The 21,721-nt window shown below is 38.3% G+C and overlaps 1 protein-coding gene across 1 annotated transcript; it reads right to left on the reverse strand.

The window, feature by feature from the left end:
• Positions 1 to 626: 626 nt before the first annotated feature.
• Positions 627 to 21,512, reverse strand: LOC103506585 (gastric triacylglycerol lipase-like). Its single transcript, XM_026821599.1, has 8 exons — positions 21,130 to 21,512; positions 7,989 to 8,175; positions 4,927 to 5,041; positions 4,324 to 4,330; positions 3,941 to 4,069; positions 3,260 to 3,377; positions 2,760 to 2,902; positions 627 to 2,249 (listed from the first exon to the last, which is right to left on the reverse strand). Exons 1-8 carry the CDS (start codon positions 21,214 to 21,216, stop codon positions 2,106 to 2,108), a joined length of 930 nt encoding a protein of 309 aa, XP_026677400.1. The 5' UTR covers positions 21,217 to 21,512; the 3' UTR covers positions 627 to 2,105.
• Positions 21,513 to 21,721: the final 209 nt, after the last annotated feature.

Here is a 21,721-nt window from a genome sequence, read left to right on the forward strand (position 1 = left end):
AAGAGGAACTTCAAGAAGATTACTTCGTTATACTTACATCGGTAATTGGCGTGACTCTTCCCTGAGCCATGTCCAGAAGCTGTTTGCATCGGTGTATGTAACGCCCCTCGGAGCAAATGCTTCTGCCCAGCTCAAACCAAGGCTCAGGGTTTTTCGGTATAGGAAAGTATTCCAATTGGAACTGATCCATGACTCTCTGAAATGAAAGACGGAAAAGTAGTAGAGGTTAAGAGTCATTTTATCATTGTGGTTTAGGTCATTGTATTTAAAACTATAATCTGACCATTGCCAGTGGCGGTATTACCTACCAGTGTAAAAAGATTCCACTTGAGAACAGATGTGAAAATAAGGTTCTGAGGCAAAGAATATCGGCCTAGAAGTGATATTAAAGTTAAAGGTGTGTTCAAAGCTCCAAACATAGTCGACCGGCCGTACATTCATTGTCCAGGCAGTGTGGACGGTTCAGTCGATGTCGATCGACGACCGATCGACTATTATGTGGACACTAATGATCTTGTAATTACACATAATATGAAATAGGTCCTTTGGTTCACCCAAAATAATTCAAGATTTATACTTAAAACAAGAACGAAACGCGTCCTAGGCTGCTCTTAGGTGCTCGACTAAAAGACTAATAGAAAATTCCGCTCTGACCTTTCAGAGTGTGTGTGAAATTGTAAATTCAGTTTGTAAGTTTAACCTTCAAACATTCTGAAGACAAAGCTTTGCTGGATCGGCAACTAATTATAGACAGCCTAATGTGTACACCCTATCATTAGAGATAATTGAGCAGAGGCACATGACGGAAACAAAAATTTACATTTGCATTTTAAATCGACCTTCTTTCCTTTTTACAGTTTTTCTTTCCTTTCATACCACACTTCGTATTATACTATGGTAGTTATACTACGTTTTAGCTTTTATGTGATGTTCACACCAGTGGCATATTCCAGAAAGCAACTTTCCACTCCCCGATTCTCACTTTCCATGGTAACAGAAAGTGGAAAGTTGTTTTGTTTCAGAAAGGTTTTTGAAATACAACGCAGCATTACTTTGTACACAATAAATAAATAAGTTATATTTATAATTTTATATTGCCTAACAATAATTTGCTGATTCCTCCAAGTCCTGATTTCTCGTCAGTTTTGAGTATACATTAGAACACCATGAAACGACATTTTTATTAAAATTTTACGAGAAATATAACATATGAGGAGAAATCAGGACTGGGAGCATATAGGTGGAATATTAATGCTTATTGCAGGATCGTATGATTTTCTAAAGTATTTTCACCTGTAATGCCACCACCATTTACAGCATGACCACGTGACTGGTAGGTAAATGCCTACTGATTGTACTGTACTGTTGGTATATCTTGATATTTTTTAGGTGTGAAATCTAAATATTAGTTGTGTTATTTGAACAAAAAGCAACTAATTATTCACACGAGGCTGAGAAGGCTCCGTAACACTTTCAGTCAGGCAATCAAATTAAAAGTTCAAATTATGGACGACCCTCAAATCGAACCCGAATCTCCGGCGTGCAAGAGCAGATAACTCCATAGGAGCTGACTAAACAATCTAAAAATACATACCTAATGAAATTATTAAATATTTGTGAGGAAGATGACTGTATACTTTCAAATTCTTGACCCTCGCCTCGAATCAAACTCGGATCTTCTACATACAAGACCAGATAACTCCATAGGAGCCGACTATATGAGGAAGGTGACATAATTTCAAATTGGCCTTAATTGATTATTCCTCTCAGTGGCACTTTTGACATTTTTCAACATTAGCGCCCTGACTGGCAAAGCATATTCCATGGTGTGTGCCCACAGAAACCCATCTATTAAAACAACTCCCTTAACATGAGAGCAAAGTGAAAATTTTCATAAAAAATAATAAAATTTCACTCTCAAGCCTTCTTTCAGATAATTATTGAAAATACATAAGTGGCCTGTGAGAGCAAGTGTGACAGAAAATCACCTCTTTGCTGCCTCTTCGCGCACAGAGAGGATAATACAAGACAACTATTGTTGACCCTCGCTTCAAATCGAACGCGGGTCTTCCAAGTACAAGACCAGACGACTCCATAGGAGCCAACTATATGAGGAAGGCGACAATGTAGTCATTGAGCAGATTCTTGACGTCCGGGTGTATCACAAAGCTAAGATGTCCAAATGATTGGGATGGGATGTTGTACGTGTCCACCACGTTAGGTAACTCGTTGATCAGCCACGAAACGTCCTGAAAGTAGAAAGAGAAAATATGATTAGGATCCATGGAATAGTTACCTTTCTTTCTTCTATTATGGGTTCAGCAAGCTCCTGCTACTTATCCAGACTAGACCCTAACATCAAAGATCTTCACTATGTTCCGGAGCTCCACATGACAACAACTTAAAAAAAAAAAAATAGTAGTTGAATTTCAGCATTCTATCTGAAGTCGTTCAAAAGATGTTCAACCGTTCGACGTTGTGAGACCTTTCCCCACTCTAAGAGAAGCAATTAAATAATGTCACATTGATTTGGAAAGTATAAAGTTTAAACTTATTTAAAACTCAGATTGTAGTCCCGGTCATGAGGAATGGCTTTCTACTCTCCCTAGGGACGACGTCTTTAGGACTTACTTTGGGCGGAACCAGAGTGTCTCCTTCCGAGTGAATGACAATGGTGGGTGTGAGGATTTGACTCAAGTTATACTTGGGCGGAACTCTGGAACTATTCTCTCCCGAGGGACGACGTCTTTAGGACTTACTTTGGGTGGAACCAGAGTGTCTCCTTCCGAGTGAATGACAATGGTGGGTGTGAGGATTTGACTCAAGTTATACTTGGGCGGAACTCTGGAACTATAACGCACCAGATTCATGTTGGGCCCGTAGTCGAAATGACTGAATTTACCTGAAAGTGTAAATCATAATTTGCTTCAGTTAGGGCTAGTTTCCTTCTTCTTGTTTTTTAATTCTTTAGATCGGATCCAATTTGGTCTGTTGAGGTTATGATGAGATTTTGAGCTATTATGGCTCCAGTTGGGAGTAATGGTTCAATTATCATAAGAGGCCAGTAAGTAGTCCAGCTACTGGCTTCATGTAAACACCACTGGGATTCATTAACATTCCAGTCCAATTAGTTGGTCAATATTTCAATTGGATTTGAACTTGGTGCCTAATACCTATAAAAAAGTGCATACTGAGCCTCCAAAGGGAGCGCTTCTAACTTTTTTCCTTACAGTTGTCTTGAATTTAGAATTTCACTTACCTGTCATGGATTGCAGGTAGTGTTTCAATATTTTGGTCGACATAGGATGAGGATAGTTTGCCATCACATCCAGTAGCATTCTCTGAAATGAGAAGAAAAGAGAGTAAATAAATAACTTCTGTAGGCATTTGTCACAAAAAAGTATCACATGACTTTCTTAGATGGTCTCCCAAGATTGTAGTCATTTACTCATTTCACTCAGGTGTGACTTAATTAGCAATCGCTTGTATCACTCTTCTTAAAAAAATCAAGCAAACCAAATCCTATTCTCCTGAGGATTTGCCTTGGAAACAATTCACAATATTACTTATAAGTTCGAACAGGTACTTTTCTATTTTTTAAAACGGTCCTGCATTACCTTGTACCTAGGTATTTCATAGAATGAAAATAACTGCCCGAGTGTTCGTACTAAAGGGAAATGTCCGTCGTATTGAGAGAGGGTCTTGGTCTTTTCGGTGAAACAGCTATCCTTCAGACCAATTCAGAGTTTTAATAAATAATTGTCCATACCAGACTAATTCAGGGACCAAGTGTGACAGAAAATCACCTCTTTGCTGCCTCTTCGCGCACAGAGAGGATTATAAAAGACAACACTATTGTTGACCCTCGCTTCAAATCGAACGCGGGTCTTCCAAGTACAAGACCAGACGACTCCATAGGAGCCAACTATATGAGGAAGGCGACAATGTAGTCATTGAGCAGATTCTTGACGTCCGGGTGTATCACAAAGCTAAGATGTCCAAATGACTGGGATGGGATGTTGTACGTGTCCACCACGTTAGGTAACTCGCTGATCAGCCACGAAACGTCCTGAAAGTAGAAAGAGAAAATAGGATTAGGATCCATGGAACAGTTATCTTTCTTTCTTCTATTATGGGTTCAGCAAGCTCCTGCTACTTATCCAGACTCGACCCTAACATCAAAGATGAGTCTTCACTATGTTCCGGAGCTCCACTTGACAACAACAACAAAAAAAAAAAAAAAAAAAAAAAAAAAAAAAAAAAAAAAAAAAAAAAAAAACACTAATTCAGAGTTAAAATAAATAACTGTCCAACTGTCTATACCTCTATACTAAACGGAAATATCCGTGGTATTAAGAGAGGGTGCCATAATAAAATTAAAAGATGTTTCTTTCGGTGAAACAGTTTAAGCATAAAACAGTTTAAGCATGGAATTTAAATAAGCATAAAATTTTAACAAACGGAAACATCCGTAATAAACAAGGAGGAGTTTCGAGCTCTGTTTTTTGTAGAGTACGTAGACGTAGAGGGTAGAAAATGGAACGAATGCATTTAAATGACTTTTGTGGTAAGAAAAGTAAAAAGACCTTTCAGTCGGAGAAACTTTAAAGCCAACCACTCACTATCAGGTAGACCTGACAGGTATAACCGACACCTGATGAGCACACTCACTATCAGGTGTACCTGTCGTCAGGTCTACCTCATAGTGAGTGGTTGGCCCAGGAGCCGTATTTGTATTCGAACAGCATTCTCCCTCAAGGTTAGGGTTGTCCCACACCTCAGTCTCTTTGGGCTTTTTGTGTACTAAGAGCCATAACTCCAGCTTTGGCCATCACTCAGTGTACTAGTCCCTTACCTTAATTAGACGTACTTTATCATGGACACTCGTTGCTATGTTGAAAGCCCAGAAGAGGTTAGGTCCCTTACCTGAAGTCCCAATATCGGGTATCGTTATCCGTGAGTCGGGTGTGTTTTTTCGACGGCCCCACGCCTCGGTTGTTGCACAGCCAAACATCATAGCCGGCATCTGATAAGATGTAACCTGAAACAAAATCCATTGTTGAAAACAACAGGTGACCGGAATTGGTGCATTCAGTGGGAACACACTATGCAAAATGCTTATAAAGAAACTACTATCACGTCACTTGAGCTCACTTGACGTGATGATAGTAATGTAGCTGTCCTGAACGAGATTACCTACAATATTATTGGGAAAAAATCTGAGTGAAATAAGGCCTCTTATTACATCGTTAAACAATGAATCTGTGGTGATTTGGCATGATAACTTTGACAATGGCCAGATCCTACATGCAAATCTTACCCCTTACCCATCTTTTGTAATCATATTCAACTAATCATTGTGACTAATCATTGTGAGTGTTTCAATCTCAAATCAGATTCAAATTCAAAACCAAACCTTGATCCAAACAATAACTAAATCTAGAAACTAAATCTAGAACACCGTCTCTGAATCCATAACTAAACCTTCACGTGTACTTGCATTGTTTACGGCTTTGTTTCTATTACTACTTAGTAGCTTGCTGAGATAATTAACTCGGTTGTTCCTGTGGTGAAGTCTATTATATTGACGTGGTTCCGTTTCCTGAATCCCGATGTGCTGACATGTTGTCTTTCCCAAAGAAGAACTAAGCAAGATTCGTATAAGCTGAATTAATCTTTTAGGGCTATTTGCCCCTACAGTCCCTACACGTAAGCCTCAAAGTGAGCTTTTTGTACCTACTTCGTCAAATTATGCCCGTCGTAACATAAAACGCCATCCCTATCAGTTATTTCGCAAACTTGAAATCACTAGAAAGCTAGATCTACTTCGAGCTAAACAGATGACGTCTTCTGCTGGTTATAGTCTCGAGTCTTGTGGTTATTGGTTAATAAACTAAACTAAAAAACTCGGAAGAATGTATGACGTATCATTCGAAACAGATTCGTGGTAATTTGAATACTCAAAATTTCAAGATAATCAAACCAGAAGAAGAAACACAGGGTGCTGGAAAGTTTGAGGTACACCTACAAACCTACATACGTGCAAGTTGTAAATATGTATCTGATTTTACAGTCCTGCAGTATCTACACTTTTTTCCATGTTTAGCTAGAATTTTAGAATAATTGTTTTTATTGATATTTTTCCTGGGTGTGGATAATAATCTCTACGGTCTTTCAGTTTTTAATCTCTGTTCCATAGACTTATCATAGAACCGATAACTGATGCTGAAGAAGAACAGACCATCCAGGTTATTCCGAAGGCAATTAATTTACCCAGATGATCGAGAACTTCGCGTTGTCCTTCAGCCTATTGGTTCATTTCGCCCAGTGAGCAGGAAAACTCAATAATTTGGCCTTCACACAAGACTCGATTTTTCCGCGCCGGCAAACCAATATGAAATGAAGCGTACTCTGGTCGTAACACCCTGTACTTTGCCTTATCAGTTGACTAAAAAATAACGGATGTCTTAACAGATCCAAACCACTCAAACCTGTTCAACATCCTCAGCTTCCAAGCTATAGCATTCGACCAGTGGCGTCTCAATTAATCGTTTAACAATCCTGTATTTCAACATGTACTAATTTTAAACTCAAAGTGTCCAAATTAATTGTATTTCTCCTGACAGTCAGTTATGTTTAATTAATCCAAGAAGTGGAAAATCTAGATATTGTCCAAGTAAATCGCAATTTTCTGACAGTCAGTTATGTTTAATTAATCCAATAATGAGAAAATCTGCTGGAAAATCTAGATATGTATATGACCACTTTAAGTCACTTATGTCTAATTAATCTAATACCTAAGAGAAAAATGTAGTGGAAAATATAAATATAATTATGACCACTTTACTTCCATTGCTGAATGCCAACTTGTTAGCTGACCTGATAACCCATATTTTGCTGAATTAGGGGACACCTGGTACTTGCAGATGGAAACACTGTTCTAAAGTTGCATGTCACTTACCTTTCAACTTACTTGACCTTGCATGGAAAAAATCGAAATACTTTGAACAACCATTCACACAGATTGACATGCAAGCTGACATGCCCTCTTGCATGTGTAGTTCGCCCGTGCGAAATCGAAATACTTTGAACAACCATTCACACAGATTGACATGCAAGCTGACATGCCCTCTTGCATGTGTAGTTCGCCCGTGCGAATTGGACTTTACCTTTCTTCTTTGGCCCTTTCCACTAGTTTGGTAAAATGTCACCACTGACTGCATTCCTTATGCATGTCTGAATCATTAATGTGTTCAGGATTGGTTTTCAATGGGACTTTTCTAAACGTTTATGTTTCCCTAATTGGGTACGAGTACGTCTTTGAGAAATTTAATTGTTCTTCTCTGAACTGTCACTAGTATATGTAAATCCCCATGGAGTGCGATTGGTTTGGAAATGAACACTTCCAGTTGTTGACTCATCATGAAGATATAGCTGCAGAACAGATTAACTTTCGTTAATCTGTTCTGATTGGCAGAAGTTTTGTTGACCAAGCATTCCACTTAGCTGGTGAACAAAACGTAGTTCCATATTTGAATATGAAGCTCATCATGAAGATATAGCTGCAGAACAGATTAACTTTCGTTGATCTGAAAGTTAATCTGTTCTGATTGGCAGAAGGTTTGTTGACCAAGCATTCCACTTAGCTGGTGAACAAAACGTAGTTCCATATTTGAATATGAATTAGCTAACAAAAGAGAATTTTGCCCAAATATGGAAGAGTATTGCACTTACCTAAACCTAGCTGGAGACCAACAAACCCCCGGCTTCAGCTAAGTCGTTAACAACAACAAGAACAACAACAACTTACCTAGTGAACTGTTGTTGAATGTGAAGCTGATTGAGATTGAGAACAAGCCGTGAAGGAGTAAGACTGGCGGTCTTGGCAAAGTATTGCACTTACCTAAACTTAGCTGGAGACCAACAAACCCCCGGCTTCAGCTAAGTCGTTAACAACAACAAGAACAACAACAACAACAACAACTTACCTAGTGAACTGTTGTTGAATGTGAAGCTGATTGAGATTGAGAACAAGCCGTGAAGGAGTAAGACTGGCGGTCCAACCTCTGTGGATTGGCGATTGTGGGGAATTCTTTCCAACACCAACACGTATCCATCTTCCGTGACGATTTTGTGCATTTCCACCGGATAGCCATGTTGCTTGATTTTCTCCTCCTGAGGGGAAAATTTGAACAGAATAAAAACAAAATAAGAACAGCCAGCTTAGTCTGGCTGGGGAACTTTAAACAGGGAGTATACCAGCCTGAATTTCCCTTGCTAAAGAAATAGAAAAGGTTGAGTGCGAAGGGCATCCAACCATCCACTCGTAAAATTTGTAGCCAAAACCAATTGTCAACCCAAAGCAGTCATCTTAATTAGGGCTGATTGAGAGGCTGACGAAAAACGCAAATCCCGTCGGTACACGGGAAAAGGCGCATAAAAAGAAGAAGTTGTGAAATTCATGTTGATGGATTGTTAGGAAGATGACCTCTAGAGTCTAGACAAAGGTGAAAGGTGAAAATATCGAATCCTAAAGACAGCGCTAATCTACCCTACTTTTGTACAGCAGGTGACCTAGTTTTGCTAGCTGAAAACCACAGACAATGTCATTTAATTTCTTTGTCTAAACGAGAAATTGTTAGCAAGTTTTTAAATCTAAATGGAAAGGTATTTTGTAGACTAGCACTTCTTTTAGTTTTTTCCTTTTTCCCATTCAGGCAAGAGATAGGTTTTTCCCCCGAGGCAGCCTTTTGTGTATGTACTTTATTTCCTGGGTCCATTTTGAACGGGAATGAAATTCCATAAAATTGTGTTCAAGTTTCCATTGAGAACTGGACAATACTCGTACACTTCTAAATTCGTCACCAGTACAATCATCAATGATTTCAGTGACAACTTTGTCTTTTTTTTTTCTCAATATGGCGTCCTAACCTTCTCTCTTGTGGTGGTCGATTTAATGTCTTTATATTAGTTGTATTCTTGCGTTTTTACCTATGTGTAGTTAGACTATTATATCCGTTCGTTTCTATAAAGTGGGAGGGTGCTCATAATTTGGGAGGGTGATTAATATTTGGGATCATATTTTCCACTATGGAAACAAACCAAACTTCTAAAGACATCTGCCCTGTTTGTCTCAAAATCAATGGAAATTTCATGATCGAATGTGAATCATGCGGCCAGTGGATTCATGCAAAATGCTACAATGTTGCCAAGAAAGATTACAAATCTCTACAGAAGGGGTTGTGCAATTTCAAATGCAAGATTTGTGTTCAAGAGTTCCCGTCTAGTCCTCTTAGTCTTGTCAGCCTAAAGCAATCACCCTAATTAGGGCTGATTGAGAGGCTGACGAAAAACGCAAATCTCGTCGGTACACGGGAAAAGGCGCATATTAAAAAGAAGAAGTTGTGGAATTCATGTCGATGGATTGTTAGGAAGATGATCTCTAGAGTCTAGACAAAGGTGAAAATATCGAATGCTAAAGACAGCGCTAATCTACCCTACTTTTGTACAGCAGGTGACCTAGTTTTGCTAGCTGAAAACCACAGACAATGTCATTTAATTTCTTTGTCTAAACGAGAAATTGTTAGCAAGTTTTTAAATCTAAATGGAAAGGTATTTTGTGGACTAGCACTTCTTTTAGTTTTTTTTTCCTTTTTCCCATTCAGGCAAGAGATAGGTTTTTCCCCCGAGGCAGCCTTTTGTGTATGTACTTTATTTCCTGGGTCCATTTTGAACGGGAATGAAATTCCATAAAATTGTGTTCAAGTTTCCATTGAGAACTGGGCAATACTCGTACATTTCTAAATTCGTCACCAGTACAATCATCAATGATTTCAGTGACAACTTTGTCTACACTCAACTCTTCAGCATATATTATTATCAGATTTCGAATTATCATTCACAGGACGAACATTTTTGGCAGTCTCTTCACTGGGTTTGTTTTAGTCACGTGGCGAAACCTTTCTCTTTCAAACTACATGTATATCACCTCCCGAGGTTTGTAGGTTAAGTTCAACACAAATATTTCAAAACCAGTAGCGTCTTAAATACATGCATTAATTTATTGTAAGCTATAGCTGCTATACGTATGGTTCCGGTGGAATACAGGTATTTCTCGTGAACTTGAGAAGTATGTCTCTCGTGTGCAAGCTTTTATAGCGATTTATTCAAATTCGAGCCAAGAATTGCACCTACTTCAAGCATCTGGTGTTTTCTCTACTCGGCACAGCAAGAAACAATGTGTATACGGTATACGTATATTTTTCTGTTCCCAGTTTTTCTTCTTCTTTAAATTTCGGGCCAAATTTGGTAAAGTTGGATCGTCAACAAAGTTAAACGGGCAAGAAAGAAGCTGAGGACTCAGAGAACTGCAGAAATTTTTTAAAGAAGAAGAATAATCTGGAAAATGAGAAATCGGGATATAGCGCTTTAATTCTCAATTCTACCATACCTAGGTAAATACTTATTGAACACTATCGCATCGGTTATGGAGATAAACAGATCAACATCTACGTCGGTTTAGATGAAATAGAAATTATAGTATGTAGAAGTGGGAAAAGACTTCATACCTAGGTAAATACCTATTGAACACCATCGCATCGGTTATGGAGATAAACAGATCAACATCTACGTCGGTTTAGATGAAATAGAAATTATAGTATGTAGAAGTGGGAAAAGACTAGTAAAAGAAGAAGAAACAAAATACTTCTTGAAAATATTATTGTTATGTTATTAGATACGTACGTTTTATTTTGAGTAGGTACCCACAATAACTACTGATATTATTGGGTGTAACGTGTAGGTATTGTCTCTTAATCAATTGAATGAATAATTTTTCACATGATTGAATGTTTCATTTTCCTCATGCTTGGATATCAGATATACAGGAGAAAATCGTGTGGGATAATTTAGCCTTATCATTGATATCATTAGGTATGTTTTGTTTGATAGTGGGATTTGGATATTGAGAATTTCATTTTTCGTTTCGTTGTTCCAGTGGATTCTGTTGATAGTCAACATCCCATTCAACCTAGCTGTGACAATGTCAACCAACTTGTTAGTGAAGATTCTAATGCTAGTCAGCAATTTCTTGATAACATTCTAAATCTTGTTATGTTATTAGATACGTACGTTTTATTTTGAGTAGGTACAATGGTACATCCAATAACTACTGATATTATTGGGTGTAACGTGTAGGTATTGTCTCTTAATCAATTGAATGAACAATTTTTCACATGATTGAATGTTTCATTTTCCTCATGCTTGGATATCAGATATACAGGAGAAAATCGTGAGGGATAATTTAGCCTTATCATTGATATCATTAGGTATGTTTTGTTTGATAGTGGGATTTGGATATTGAGAATTTCATTTTTCGTTTCGTTTTGGATTTTTTTTTATTATTATTATTATTATTAGATTTCTTTTTTTTTTTTTGTATGTTTCATGTCTAGATATTTGAATATTATTTTGCGTGGTTCGACTCATCTTTGTTGCGTAAACTGGTGTTTTCATTTATCTTTCGAGTCTTGTTACTGTTAGTTCTTCCTCAATTTCTTTACAAGTTGAGGAGAAAATCATTTATTGTCGTATTATTTGTTTCATATTTTGATGGTTCAAAGGGGGGTGTAGCCAATCTTACAAGCGAGGTTTTCACAACCGTTTTAGTCCCCAGAAAAAAATGGTAGAAAAGAATTAGAGGGTGCCTATAAATTCAAAATGACCAACTCTGTGCATTCCACTCTAGAAGCAAGGTCCGGTTTTCAAACCTGTGTTTCTCTCGATGTATTCAGAATTCCATGGATGTATCGGGATTGGTACCTAGGCCGAGATGTTTCATGTGGTTTTTGTGGCACTAGATAATGCCAGCTGGCGCCATAGGACTTGTTGGGCTCAGAAACCCAATAATAAAACTCCAAGACTAAAGTTCAATGTTAAACAGTTTTTATCAGATCAAGGCTACTTTCTATCTCTGTCTTCTTGAATTAACTGTCTCTGTTGGGCTTTCTCTATGACTCCGAGGCTAGAAGTACTTCGATTTAGAATTCAGAGCAAGTTTTTTTATTTATAAGAAGTGTTCAAGTTATTAAAAGAATGTCTAAAACTATTATATAGAACCATGCTAGACAAACACACTATTAGAAATACCTCAACCGATGTAGATAGTGTAGATACACAGGTTGTATGCGTGAGAGCTTTACCTTGCCACTCGTCATGGTGGTTTTAGTTGATACTATGTTGCACTTCTTACTTTTAACGACAGATTAAATACAAAGACAAGAAGAAGGAAAAGTATTAAAACCCGGTCCACAGATACTTGTGTTGGAAATTTAAGAAACCAAAGTCCGCTGACAGTGTCCCAACACGTCACGTCCGTTGGAATCATATTCGGCCGACATTTTCAACACGCCTGTCACAAACGAGCAAATTCTACACCTTTTTTTTCCTTGAAATTTCAGGACAGATTCGATGTACCCTTGAAAATGGCTTTTTTCGTTGCTGGAATTTGAACGACAGTCCCCCTCTACAAATCCCGTCTCCGTCGCCGAATGCTCAAAATGAGACTCACAAAGCACTATTCCTTACACTAACTCTTTCTGGCTAACAAGCGGTAAAATAATAGCTGTGATGCTTATTTATCAAATCCGAACTGAATTCCAACATACCTGAGAGAAAGCTTATACCAGCCCTTGAGCAAAAGCCAAGCTCGACCATACCTACATGTTATGTAGGTACTGACCAGAAAGTAATTGATGGTGATAAATTCCTGACTGAAATAACAACTTGCTGAGCTGTGTAAAATATCTCAGTACCTCTCGTAAACAACGAAAAGAAGAGAAATTGACAAATAAAAATTTATATGTAGTAAAAAACGGTATGGAAAATGTCAAAAAATGGTACCTACTAGTGGTTCAGTGAAAAAGGGAACTTAGAAACAGGGCCACTATGAGGCCCCCTTAGACCCGATCTCTCTCAAAACGTAAAGAGATAATTCCTTTTAAGTGTTGAACATTTCTGCCAAATTTCATCAAAATCGGACAGGCCGTTCGGGAGTTATAGCGAAACAAAGAATTTCTTACAGGGTCCCGGAAGGCCCAATCTGGCTTAAAATCTAATGAGCGAATTTTTTTCGCTAGTTGAACATTTTTGCCAAATTTCCGTTCAGGAGCTGTGGTGAAAGAAACAATATTGGGTGCAAAAATCGTCGAGTTAGGTAAAACTTGGATCTTTCGTCCAATTACACCTGCGTGTGCTTATAAAACGGGACTTAAAAAAGTACATGAACTTGAAGAAGTACTTTGTTCTTTCGGAAGATTTAAAGGGGGGAATGGTCGTAGATACTGAAATGCTGCCAGTTTGAACGAGGAATGAGAATGGAAAATTACGAATGTATGTAACTCAAATAAGTTTGTTTCAGTACTCCTTAGAACTAAAAAAAAATGAAAAAAAATCGTCAAAATCAGGCGAGCCATTTTCTCGTGAAAAGAAGACACAGGTCTATCAGCGTTTGGACAGACAAACACACCTTCATACATACAAACAGACGGAAATTCTTCTAACAAAATTTCATGATTTTAAGCACCTACAGACAAGAGTATAACTTCATTTATCTCATAGATTTTCATTATTAGGTGGTAATAGAGGAAATGCGGCAAAAAAGTTCTTGCGTGATTTTGAAGTTACCCCAAGTTAAGTTTTATCTTTCTCCATTAATTTTAGTCTGTTAAGTTTTTTTTTTTTTACTTTTTTTTAAGTTTTGATATCAGGTGTCAGTTTTGGGAGAAGTTTTTGCATTTTTGCCGATTATTATTAGCTGGAAAAGTGTAGTTTGTAGTGAGCTAGGTTTAAGGGAGGTGAAACCCTGACAACCTAAATTACAATTATTCGATCATGACCAGGAACCCAGCGCGTCGAGAGAAACAACCGACCATCAGAGGAACAAAATAATATGAAAAACAATTCTCCCGTTACTATAAAATCTGTGGTTACTCCAAAGCTCAATGTTTATTAGCCTATTAGTCACATCTAATCTCTTGCTTCTATTTATTTTATGACTCCTCTCACAAACATGCGTGTAATTCTAGAGTGCCTGGTACACACGGAGCAACATTTTCAGCAGAAACATTGTCTCTCAATAATCCAGAAATGTTTTTGCAACAATCTTGTAACTTTTTTACTCCCAAACTTGTTTCTGAAACATTTTTCTTGTCTTTTAGTGTGTAGGTACTAGGTTTTATCTTGAAAATTGCACACCAGTCGAAACATTTGTTTCGCCCAGTATCAAAATAACTAAATTTAGCCCGAGCCTCGTGGAGTAATTATCGGTTAACCCGGGCCAATTGACAAATGAAGGGTCGTTCGTACAGTTACCGTTCCTCAAGGTGAAATCGCCTGAAGGTGAAATTCAAACATTTGTTTCGCGACATTTACGCAACTGTTCACAACTGTTGCGAAACAAAATGTTTCCAGTGTGTACTAGGTTTTAGGAGACATTCCTCTGGGTGAGCCGGGCCAATTGACAAATGAAGGGTCGTTCGTACAGTTACCGTTTCTCAAGGTGAAATCGCCTGAAGGTGAAATTCAAACGTTTGTTTCGCGAAATCGCGACATTTACGCAACTGTTCACAACTGTTGCGAAACAAAATGTTTCCAGTGTGTACTAGGTTTTAGGAGACATTCCTCTGGGTGAAGTGAAACAAAATAGTCTTGCATCTCTAATTACATTGAATACGCGTAACTAAATGACTAGTGAGAATTGGAAGACACTCATAGAAAATAAATAACATCGGGAGAATGGAGTTGTGGGAGCTGGCAGCTTGTCGGAGACACTTTCTACTACCTAACCCTGAGGTGGAATGGAACCCGGTTTGGTACCTTACTACCAGATACCTGTGGGATGTTCATTTTGGATGCATCTTTTCAAGTTGAGTTGTTTCCACTTTTGAAAAGGCATCATAACATACAGTGAGATATACAGTCATTGAATTTACAGTCTGAAGACTGTGATCCCCTAAAACTGTTTTGGTCCTTATAAAAGTCGGTATTTATCGTGATTGGAAGCTTTCTCTGGAGGAATTTGCAGACCTCTAGAGATAAAAGCCTACCGAATACTGATGGGGTAAATGGAGAAGGGGGGGAGCTGGCAGCTTGTCGGAGACACTTTCTACTACCTAACCCTGAGGTGGAATGGAAACCGCACCCTCCTGTTTACCAGGCGAGCGTTCTGACCACTGCACCGCGAAACATCTTCGATTTTTTGTACAATAATAATAATTAGGAGGCTCATGTAAATATTAGTACAATTTTTACTACAAAATCAAAGGTTGAAATCATGAGCAAAGGAAATATCTACCATTCAACCCTGTTTATACTTACGAGTATGTATCTAATCGATTCTCTGATCATCTATGTATGACTCAATCGACTCATAATTTTTATCAACTTTGCCATTTTAATTTCTAATTTTACGTACTTTTTTCTATCTCCTTTACAATTTTGATTTCCGATTTTCGTATTTGTGTCCGATTTCTCATTATTTGTGTTTTCAGAGGTAGGCATATCCATATCCTATAACGACTCGTGATTTTTTTCATTATCTACCATTTTAATTTCCGATTTTTACGTACTTCTCACATAGTATTTAGGCAATTCATTGTCTAATTTTTATGATTTTTTTTTTTTAATATTATTTAAGACCGATTCTTCTTTGTGTTTCCAGAGAATGGTCTGATGAGTTTCGAGAATCCGAACTATCACCTGGACCCTGCCCGCCTGGATGATGCCCTTAATTCCAACATGGACGATGAAGACCCCCTATTCCGGGAGATTAATCGTTTCTTGATTATCTGTGAACCTATTGTTCAATAGGTTGTTAAAAAAAACCGCAGAAATGTATTCATCATTTCATCAAACCATCGATCTGATCATTTATCGATTTATCTGTCTCTTCAACATTTACGTTGAAGTGCCTGTTTTAGTGTTCAGATTACGAGGACTAAATTTTGCTGACCAATACATCATCGAGAAGGAAAGAAAAGGGAAAATTTTGGAGAGACGTTCATCAAAAAATTATGGAACTGTGGCAAATGACTTTTGGGAGGAATTGACCAAGGACTTAGGTATAATAAAATGAAACGGTCACCCATTCGCAGAGTTGAATGATGGATAAAACTTGGAGGGAATCATTCAGGTACAGTCTGAAAGTTTTGAAAATGAAATCCAGATTCGAGTCATGCTCTTCCCGAAGGCACGCCGTAGGACGGAATAGGGAAGTGAACCATAATATGGAACCTGGAAGTGTATTGACTCCCCAGTGAGTTCCAATGATCTTGACCTTAGTATCTTAGTGGTCCCAAATGTGGTCCAAGGCCGAACTCGTGTTTAAAATCTCATCCTAAGCTCATCCCATACTATGAAGTATTAAACGTTGAATATGACGTTATGAACTCTATGAACGTTAGGCGTTGAAGTGAACGGTTTTTGTGACAAACAAACAATTTTTGAGATTCAGTCGGACATTTCGAAGACTAAGAAATCTTGAGGTGTGTCCACACATATAGTTTACCGGCCGTCGACACACCTTTAGAGTTGTTTTTACAGCCACTTTTGATTTAACAATAGTTTTCTTTTGTTTGATGGGGTTTTTAAGTCAATGTATAACTGCTAAGGTTTTTCATTTTACCTTCTATTTGGTGGCAAGCTACCCACCTACTCATCCAGCCTGAGTGGGGCCAGTAAAAGCAAGCAGCACGCGATTACCCAGATTGGTAGATGGTCCCATATAAAGCCATGGTACCAAATTAAAAATTTTGTTGCCCTTTTCACGGGTTTTCTCGGAGCTGCAATTGGTCACCATTTCTATGATTATAGGTAACAATGGTACAAGTACTAATCGGATCCTTCGTTCTGAGGTTTAATAATAAGGGTCTCATAATTTCCATCGGCCTCGAAGTATGATGATTTACTGTACGAGTAATAATAGGCGTAACTGATCCTTGATTCCTTGGAATTTCTTCTTTCAACCAACTCTTGTAGGTCAGGTCTATCATTATAGAAAACAACTATCAAGCTCGAATCCTAGAACTTTTGTACCTCTTTCTTGGAGAAATTTTGGAACGAAAGTATTCAGGGCTGTTTGATAAAATGTATTATTATTTTATCAGAGTTATTTACAGTGGGTAACTATGCTAAAATGTTTGACTCTCTGATAAATAATAGATTTACGGGTATATGTTATGCATAACCTTTTTCTTCTTCTTCTCCGCCCTTTCCCGTGTTCAGATGGGGTCAGCGTTTTTCGTCAGCCCTCAATCAGGATGATCGCTTTTGAGCTGACATTTAGTTTTGTCCTCAAAATTTTGTTATGCATAATACATTTAATACATGCATAATTACAGAACCGTTTCCTCCTTTTCTCTCTCTTACCCTCCTCTTCCATTCTCTCTCTCTCTCTTTGTTCCACAGAAGGTGAGAGTGAGGGCCTGGCGCCTATAGACATTTGAACATGTCTTCCAAAGCTCCAAGTTCTATATCAGGGGTTTCCAACTAGCGGCCCGGCGGGCCACTGGCCCGCCAGACCATTTTTGTGGCCCGCGAAGCTTTTTGGGATTTGTACAAACTTACCTAAATGTAAAAAAAAAAAAAATCTGACCCCCCTAGTGTTCAGCTACAATTTATTAGGAGGATACTTTTTGGAAAATTTCGCCGGCGGCGCTATAAATCCGATCGGACTGCATTTCTGAAAAGTTGGGGGATGGGGGGGGGTTCCTACAATGCTTCCCTATGTACATATGTGGCCCGCATACACATGGAAGTTGGAAACCCCTGTTCTATATCAAGATCAGGTACAACCAGTTTCTATCCTGACATTCCCGACCATTCTATTTTTAATCCTATAGGCTGTGAGGTGCATATTTTTGCCGATATTTATTGCTCGGTTCAATACCAGTTTGGTTTTCTTCTTCAAACATAATGGTTTACCAGATATCTCGCAGGTTCAGTGTCGAACCCACCATTCTTATTAAATTTCTTTTAATGTACATCATCATGGTACTTTCATTGGTTGTCAGATATCTTACATTTCCAGTGTCGTATCCACTATTCTTATTTCTTCTAATCTACATGTTTTCCATTCTATTTTTAATCCAATAGACACTATTCCTGTACTTTCTAAAGGAGAAGATGGAAATAAAATATCCTTTTTATTTTAAAACAAACAAAGAGAAAGAGAGAACTATTAATGATTTTTTTTTTTACATCCTTTGTAAAATACTATTTTACTTAGGTTATCTTATCAATGGAAAGTCTGGCTGAGGGACTGTAAATAGTCTGGCTGAGGGACTATAAACAGATTTCCTCACGCTATATCAATAGCGAAGGTTGAGTGCGAAGGGCATCCCACTCGGAAAATTTTGTTTTAGCCAAAACCAGTTGGCCTCAAAGTGATCACTCTAAAGCTGATTGAGAGGCCGCGACAAACGGCCGACCATCTGAAATGGGAAAAGGAGAAGAAGAAGAATCTTATCAATGGATACTTTGTAAGTATCCAGTGATTAAAATAACCTAAGTAACGTAGTAAAAAGAGAGAAGGAAACAAAGAGAGAGAAACAAAGAAAGAAAGAGAGAGAGAGAGAGAGAGGGAATGACAGAGAAAGAAAGAAAGAAAGAGAGAGAGGGAATAACAGAGAAAGAAAGAAAGAGGGAGAAAGTTATCTACATGTAGAAATGATTAGGTCCTTGAAGAACGTGCCCTAACGGCAAGATTTATGTATCTCTCCCTAATTTATTATCATTATGATAATTATCTACTCAATGTTTATTAGCCTATTAGTCACATCTAATCTCTTGCTACTATTTATTTTATGACTCCTCTCACAAACATGCGTGTAATTCTAGAGTGCCTGGTACACACGGAGCAACATTTTCAGCAGAAACATTGTCTCTCAATAATCCAGAATTTCCAACAATCTTGTAACTTTTTTACTCTCAAACTTGTTTCTGAAACATTTTTCTTGTCTTTTAGTGTGTACTAGGTTTTATCTTGAAAATTGCACACCAGTCGAAACATTTGTTTCGCCCAGTATCAAAATAACTAAATTTAGCCCGAGCCTCGTGGGGTAATTATCGGTTAACCCGGCCAATTGACAAATGAAGGGTCGTTCGTACAGCTACCGTTTCTCAAGGTGAAATCGCCTGAAGGTGAAATTCAAACATTTGTTTCGCAACATTTACGCAACTGTTCACAACTGTTGCGAAACAAAATGTTTCCAGTGTGTACTAGGTTTTAGGAGACATTCCTCTGGGTGAAGTGAAACAAAATAGTCTTGCATCTCTAATTACATTGAATACGCGTAACTAAATGACTAGTGAGAATTGGAAGACACTCATAGAAAATAACATCGGGAGAATGGAGTTGTGGGAGCTGGCAGCTTGTCTGAGACACTTTCTACTACCTAACCCTGAGGTGGAATGGAACCCGCACCCTCCTGTTTACCAGGCGAGCGTTCTGACCACTGCACCGCGAAACATCTTCGATTTTTTGTACAATAATAATAATTAGGAGGCTCATGAAAATATTAGTACAATTTTTACTTACCTTACCGCCGGATTCTGACAGGCCGCGCGGGTCCAGGACCTCCAGAGAACAGCTTTTTTCACTCCCCCCTATCTTGTACGATTTTCATCCAGTCTTGATTTCTGTGGGGGTTACTTCTTTGGTTGTACCATCAAAGGTTGAAATCATTAGCAAAGGAAATATCTACCATTCAACCCTGTTTATACTTACGAGTATGTATCTAATCAATTCTCTGATCATCTATGCAATAAGAAAGGATTTTGCGAAAATCTACACCGATCCTGAGATATGATCAATTTTTGATCGCTGAAATCTCCATAAGAAATACACAGAGTGCAGAGACTGCGGGATAGAAAACTTTTCCTCGCTCGCCTAATATTTGAGTTTCGTTTATGTTTTTAGTTTGATAACTACAAGTTCGGCCATGCCTTTTCCACAAGTTTGGCCATGCCTCGGGATGAACTAGCGGGATTCCGGAGCGAAGCGACGGAATTCAGCTAGTATTATTTAAGACCGATTCTTCTTTGCGTTTCCAGAGAATGGTCTGATGAGTTTCGAGAATCCGAACTATCACCTGGACCCTGCCCGCCTGGATGATGCCCTTAATTCCAACATGGACGATGAAGACCCCCTATTCCGGGAGATTATACGGGAGCTGGAGTCCCGGTGCAACATTACCAACACGAATAAGACAGCGGCCAGATACAATAGCATCGGATATTCGGGGGCGTTCGAACCGGTTGTTGACAATCGCTTAAAACGGTGAGTAACGAATTCATACCTATATTTTGACATTTTCACCCATGCCTATATTAATTTTTCACCCTATATAATTAATCTAAGATTTCGATCTTCCATTCGATATGGAGCGTTTCTCGAAATTCAGGAGTAACAGGCGTAAGGTGCTCATTAATTTCGTGCTATATATGAAATCGAATCCAAAGAAACACTTTCCTAATGGGTAGTTTGCATTAACGCGTTGGACTTTGGATCTGGAGGTTGGTGGTTCGAGTCCAAGTCATGTCATGAAATTTATCTAGGTGAAATAATCGGGGAACGTATTTATAAGAAGTGTTCAAGTTATTAAAAGAATGTCTAAAACTATTATATAGAACCATGCTAGACAAACACACTATTAGAATTACTCCAAAAGACATCTAGTGTTCCCCATTGTACTCGGGTAACCACTAAACACCCTTCAGTAAAAATGACATTTAAAAATGTCCGAAAGAGTATCAAAAGTTGGGGGTTCCAATGAAAAAGGTGAAAAAAAGAAGAATAAAAATCAAGTTTAAAAAATATCAAGTTTATTACTTACGGTGGTAGTGGCAGCTTTCACACGGAACAAGATCGCGAGGAATAGGACACAGAAATAACTCTACTCCAAAAGACATCTAGTATCCCCCATTGTACTCGGGTAACCACTAAACACTCTTCAGTAAAAATGACATTTAAAAATGTCCAAAAGAGTTACAAAAGTTGGGGGGTCCAATGAAAAAGGTGAAAAAAAAAACGAATAAAAATCAACTTTAAAAAATATCAAGTTTATTACTTACGGTGGTAGTGGCAGCTTTCACACGGAACAAGATCGCGAGGAATAGGACACAGAAATAACTTTGACTCCAATGCCAAGTGCAGGCCATGAGGCCATCTGTAACTCTGCTCTACTCACACTTGAATCCAGCCACACTCTGGCACTCACATCATCTGCACTCTGCTCCCACTCCCTCAAGAACCATGCTTTCCTTTTCTTCGTTTTATATTTCGAGTATCAAGTCCGTTGATTTTTGTCTTCCAGGTGTAATTGCGCGATGTAATTGGTTGAATCTTGGCTGCTTGCTACCTGTGTGATGTACATTTGGGATGAATCTTGGCTGGTTGATAACTGTGTGATGTACATTTTGGACGAATCTTGGCTGATTGGTACCTTACTACCAGATACCTGTGGGATGTTCATTTTGGATGCATCTTTTCAAGTTAAGTTGTTTCCACTTTTGAAAAGGCATCATAACATACAGTGAGATATACAGTCATTGAATTTACAGTCTGAAGACTGTGATCCCCTAAAACTGTTTTGGTCCTTATAAAAGTCGGCATCTATCGTGATTGGAAGCTTTCTCTGGAGGAATTTGCAGACCTCTAGAGATA

This window comes from Diaphorina citri, unplaced genomic scaffold (genome assembly GCF_000475195.1).
Source record: "Diaphorina citri unplaced genomic scaffold, Diaci psyllid genome assembly version 1.1 scaffold247, whole genome shotgun sequence".
Taxonomy (NCBI): domain Eukaryota; kingdom Metazoa; phylum Arthropoda; class Insecta; order Hemiptera; family Psyllidae; genus Diaphorina; species Diaphorina citri.